Source organism: Muscardinus avellanarius (genome assembly GCF_963383645.1).
Source record: "Muscardinus avellanarius genome assembly, chromosome: 18".
In the NCBI taxonomy this organism is placed as follows: Eukaryota; Metazoa; Chordata; class Mammalia; order Rodentia; family Gliridae; genus Muscardinus; species Muscardinus avellanarius.
Window position 1 is genome coordinate 21182759 of NC_137804.1, and position 6000 is coordinate 21188758.

At 41.9% G+C, this 6000-nt stretch overlaps 1 protein-coding gene across 1 annotated transcript in view; it reads right to left on the reverse strand.

Moving 5' to 3' along the window:
* KCNH8 (potassium voltage-gated channel subfamily H member 8) overlaps positions 1–5634 on the reverse strand; it is a gene marked incomplete at both ends in the record, with an annotated part of 371332 nt that extends 365698 nt beyond the window's left edge. Inside the window, one exon of the mRNA XM_080715733.1 lies at positions 5559–5634. Coding sequence (XP_080571859.1) covers positions 5559–5634 — 76 coding nt within the window. The remainder of the gene's footprint in view (positions 1–5558) is intronic.
* Positions 5635–6000: the final 366 nt, after the last annotated feature.

Genomic DNA, 6000 nt, shown 5'->3' on the forward strand with positions numbered 1-6000 from the left:
CCAGCCTCAGTAACGCAGCAAGAAAATCCGAAATGAGATGACTTTGAGTTCATCAAAAGGGAGACTAACCTGAGTCCACCTGACTTAGGTAAACTTCTAAAAAAGAGACCCTCATGCTGGTTTCAAGGAGGTAAGCTGTTCTGCTCTGCAATGAGAGAAAACACAGCGAAAATGTGGGGGCAACCCCGAGTGCCTGGGAAAAGCCCTCGGCAGGCAGCCCGCCCGATAACAGCGACCTCAAGGGTAAAACTGCAGCCCAGCCAGCAGCCACATGAAGCTGGGAGAGGATCTCGGCTTAGATGGGCCACAGCCCCACGTGATGACTGTTTACAGTTGTGCAGGGCACTGAGCGGAGGACTCAGGTGATCTGTGCTAGAGACCTGACCTACAGAAGAAGTGAGGAAATAATCCACTAAGTCTGTGGTCATTAATTACACAGAAACAGAACTGCAATGTTGAACCTTAGTTCCTAACCATAAAAAATAGGCCTAAAACAGGTGACCAATGGCATATGAAAACAACACCAAGAAAGAAATATGTACAAACTTCCATTGGTGGGTGATTACTTACACAGTGTCAGTTCCCTGAATATATTCACTCAATAGCTTTCAACAGACAGGCTTATACATAAAAGACCTGTTTGTTTGTTTGTTTGTTTTTGACTAAACATCTTGGATGACATTTTCCAAACCGTCACTCACCAAAACCTTAGGAAGAGTTCCCCTGTCCTCCTTCATCCTCTGCCTTCCTCCAGCATCGGTACATAATCTTTCTCAATTTATGCTTCTAACATTAAGATATTGGTGTACCTTACTGTAACCTTACTGAAAGTACAAAAATAAAAAATAAGCTACTGAGAATTTTCATGTTAATCTTAGCAGATTTCTTTGGATTTTATTTTGAAAAGACTATGTAAAGTATGTACAAATATGAACAAGTTTCTTTTTTTTTTTTTTTTTTTTTGGTGGTACTGGGGGTGGAACCCAGAGGTTTTCTGCCTCCGGGATATACTCCCAGGCCTATTTTATATTTTATTTGGAAACACGGTCTCACTAAGTTGCTGAGAGCCTCACTAAGTAGCTGAGGTTGGCTTCGAACCCGTGCCATCCTCCTGTCTCAGCCTCCCAAGCGCAGAGATTACAAGCATGCGCCACCACGCCCGACTGAACAAGTTTCTAAACCATCGTTATTTTGAATACTTTAACTGGCATCTCCTTGATGAAGTACACTGGGTTACAAACCTCCTTTTAAAACTTAAGTCTTATCTTAGTCATCTCAAAGGGAGATAAGTGTTCTGGCTAAATTTTCATATGGCTGGAAAATGTAGGCTAATGCACCATTATGTTTGAAAATAGACATTTCCCTCTGAAAGTTTTATATCCTCCAGAAAAGGAAAAATGTATTTGTCTCAAAAGGTGTCCTGTGACAAACACTTGTACTAAAAACTATCTTTCAAGTATGTACTTCTGTGTTCTTTTATACTTTCCTTTTCTCCAGATTAATACGTAGAGCAAGTCTACTCAGAAAGATTTCTTAAATGCATCAAACATTTAAAAACTGTAGAACTGTTTTTAAAAACTGTAGAACTGAACTTTATACAGGTTATGATGATAAAATTGTGTGTGTATCTTAGTGTTTCATATGAGAATTTTTTTTTTTTTTTTTTTTTTTGGTGGTACTGGGGTTCCTGGAAGCCCTTTTACCTCCAGGCTACACTCCCAGACCTATTTTTTTATATTTTTTATTTGAAAACAAGGTCTCTTAAGCCAGCGAGGCTGGCTACGAACCAGCGTGATCCTCCTGTCTCTGCCTCCCAAGCGCAGGGATTACAAGCGTGGGCCACCACGCCCGGTGATATGAGAAATATTTTTACATGAAATGTTTGAAAAAAATTCATTGGAGTTACTTCTTCCCCCTTAAAGGGGTGCATGCATTTCAACATTTTAAAGGCTCTTAGTAACCTAGCTAGCAAGGTGATGCACGTTTGTAATCCCAGTACTTGAGAGGCTGAGACAGGAGGATCACAGGTTCAAGGCCAGCCTCAGCTGCTAGGTGAGGCCCTCTGCAATTCAGTGAGACCCTGTTTCAGAATAAAGCTCAGAGGTAGAATGCCCCTGGGTTCAATCCCCAGTTCCACAAAGAAAGATCTTAGTTTTTCTGTCTAATTACATTTTAATTAAATATAAATAGGACATATTTCATAGAAGTACATATTTCAATAGTAAGTTGTATTTTAGTGATAATTTTACATATTAAATACTTATAATTTCTGATATTTATAAATTGTATTGCATATTAAAATTGTTTCATTTAGTACTCCACAATTGTCTTTCAATCCTGACAAAGAGCTCTCCACTTCATGAATATGAAAAAGAAAGAATATCTCATTATGTAAATCCACAAAGTGTCACCAGGCGATAAAATATGTTAACTTCTTTTATGTTGCTCTGTAATAATATCACAACTAATAAATTAGTAAGATTACATTATGGGCTTTTATATGGTAACATATTTATTTTTCCTGGGAGAATTTTCATATGATGTCTTAAATTATTTCATTATTTTCCATTGGATATTAAATCAATAAGGCTGATAATAGTATTGCCCATTGTTTAAATTAGCAAGATGTTTTGCCAAAGGTATTGTTTGCTTTTAGTTTTAATTGAAATTATTCAAAGTAAGGTAAAAAGAAATCATCATAACTATAAAATACATCTCATAAATAAAGCAGAAAACATATCAACACAGTGAGTGTAACAACACACTTTTCAGCATAGTCTTTATTGAGTGGATGGCAATTATGAGAATTTAAAAGTTGCAAATAGTTTTATTTTGCAATACCAAAATGAATGATTTCTATCTTAAAGAACCACAAGAGAAAGAAGGATGATCATAGAATTTCAGTGATAGTAGCAATACTTAATAAAATGGTGTCAGTAACAAAAGCCTACCAAGTACTGTCTACACGTATGTCCCTATCACTCTGAACTATATATAATGTGAGAGTAATAAAAATATATTTAAAATATAGTGCACCCATTAAAGCATATTTTAAAAAATACATCATAATAAGATAAACTGACTATTTATCTGGAAAAATGGTATGTCTGTGGCTCTAAATGTAACAAATTCTGGGCCTAAAATTTTGCTTAAAGTCTCCTCTTTAAGTTTCATATTATTCAATTTATGCTGTAATTAAAAAATTAAAGAAGCAAATGAGAAGATACTCTTCATTTTTAGTGAGCAGTATTTCTTGGGAGGAGAGGCATTTATTCAATGTTAATAAAATCTGGCCCAAACCAATTTTTATGCTTCTATCACTTTGAAACTTATTCCACTGACAGTTGATTTCAAAAGCCTGGGTCTCTCCAGGGATTCTTCAGACACTGTAGTGCAGAGGCCAGGCATGGTCTCCTACAGTTTTGAGTTTTTATTATGCTAAACATTATTGGTATATGATGATGGTCTTCTCAAATAAGGATTCTCAAATTGTAACTTTCTACTTATTGACATTAACACTCAGCTAAAATAGGAAAAGGGTGATGCCCACCTACATCCGTCTCTCCTACTGGACAAGTGATGTGAGAAAGAGGCCAGATCTTTTCTTGCTGGTGATCTAAAGCCCCTTTCATTAGCAGTTGGCATCTAAACGTATCTCTGCAGTGATTCCCAGGGCTCTGTTGGTATGATTCAGTACACACTGTGCTCTCTTCAACTTTACATGACACTGACATAAGAAATCACCATTTTCCAGTGACCTCACTTTCGAGACATGCACTGAGAATCGTGTTTAGAACCCCTAGGTTTTACATGTTCAACTTCAAGAACCAACGCCCACATGAAACTCTCCAGTTCCTCAGGTAATCTGCAACGGTCCCCACGGCCATGTGTGATTAAAGACAGCATTAGTGGCACTTGGATGGTGGTGGTAGTGGCCTTAGCAGAGACTGAAACTTTTCCTACAGTATTTATTATTATCTAAAAAAGACAGACATCTAATAAAATACCACTGCTAATGTATCCTGCCTGACACAGGAAGAGTAGAAAAAGGGAAAAATATTAAACCTAAAGTTAAAAGCATTGGAAGAAGTGACTATCCTACTTGACCGTGATTAGTCTGAAAACACAAACTCAACACAATCAACAACAGCACTTCCTTTCTCTCTCATATAAACTTATCCAACTGTCCTGGAAGCAGAAAAATCCAAGATTCGCTTCCCACCCCAATAAGACAATGTGTATCTAGACTACTGGAGTGGAAATGGAATTAGGTGTATGCTCATGTCAGCTCCAAGAAACACACAGTCATAGTAAAAACCATGGTGCATGATAAAGCTTTTTAGAATAAGTGAGTTTGTCTTGTATGAGAACCAAAAAGGAGAAGGAGGAGGAAAAGGAGGAGGAGGAGGAGGAGGAGGAGGAGGAGGAGGAGGAGGAGGGAGGAGGAGGAGGAGGAGGAGGAGGAGGAGGAGGAGGAGGGAGGAGGAGGAGGAGGAGGAGGAGAAGGAGGAGGAGGAGGGAGAAGGAGGAGGGAGGAGGAGGGGGAGGAGGAAGGGGAGCCGTACAGAAGCAGGAGAAGCTAGGAGGAGGGTGGATATTCACAGTGGAACTAACTGAGGTGTTTGCTAGAGTTGGGAACACAGTCTCATATTTACAAGCTAATGCCTACTCCTAAGATCCCCAGGCTCAAACAACAGAGCTTGAGATGCCCGGCAAAGAGAGAGGGACCTGACCGTGGTCCTGAAAGAGGACAACTTAAAGCTGATCGCCAGCAGTCTCCTAACATCCGCACAACATCTTGTGCTTTTGTTTTTCACGCCAGCTTAAACGAGCCAAAGGTCCGATACGAGTGTCCCCAAATGCTAGAGCTTTCACTTATGTACATTATAAAGATCAGCCTTTATAATGTCCAGCGCTTCCTTCCTGAATAGTCTCTCTTTGAGTCTCAGACTAATCTCAGGATTAAGAGGTATGCCATTCTAGCTAAAAAGCAGTGATCGATTCTGACAAACTCACAACACTTAGAATTCTGTCTACAGAAAGCTCACACTTGGCAATCTTGATTCTAGTCTGCATTTCTTAAACTCAGATGGGAATCGATGCCTATCCGGGAAAAAAAAAAAAATAAAACGTCTCGGAATGGAGCCCCAAGAACACGCCAAACTCTGGAATCTGGGGAGCCTTGGAACTCTAGAAAGGTAAAGTGCACAACAGCCCCATCCTTTTCTAGTAAAATGGCAACAATCAATTCCCCAAAGATGCTCCAAAATGCAGATCCCCAGTGAGCGCAGGCGTCGGTCTTTCTTCTGGCTGTTTTTTCCAACCCTTACAACCCCAGGAAGTCAAGAGAACCAACTACACCAATCCCAAGTGTTAAATCTCCACCGAACGACGGAGGGGAGGGAGAACACACACACACAAAAGATGCCATGGCCGGGACGGAAGGGAAATCCATTCTGCTGGTGCAAAAATAAAGGTGGGCGCAAAAGTCATGTCTGGAGGGAAAAACATCTTCCCCAGAAAAACATCACACAACTCGTCCCAGCGTTCATACTTACGTGTTCCGTCAAAACGGGTGGCGATGGTGTCCAGGAAGGTGTTCTGGGGCGCCAGTAATCCTTTCATAACCGGCATTTTTCCAGCGCGGTGTGAAATTCTCCATCAAAGTTTGTCCAGAAGGATGGTTCGAAAGGAAAGTGCCAGGGAGCGGGAAGGGGGACGTGATGACGGCAGGGGCGGGGGGCCTGGCGTGGCGACGGGCCGATCCCGGGAGAGAGGGAGCGAGTTCCAGCCGCCTCCGCCGAGGCAGGGGCAGCCCGGCCAGCGCGCTCCGAGCCCGCCCCGCACCTCCAGGCTCAGCCCGGCGCAGGCTCCCTCTCCCGCCCCCTCCACCTCCCCCAGCTGCCGAGACCCCCCCACCGTCCCCCCGCCGGCTGCGGGGCCCGCCAGGCGCCGCGATGTGCAGCCCGCCCCCCAGCTCGCCCTCCCCAAAGACCGCGC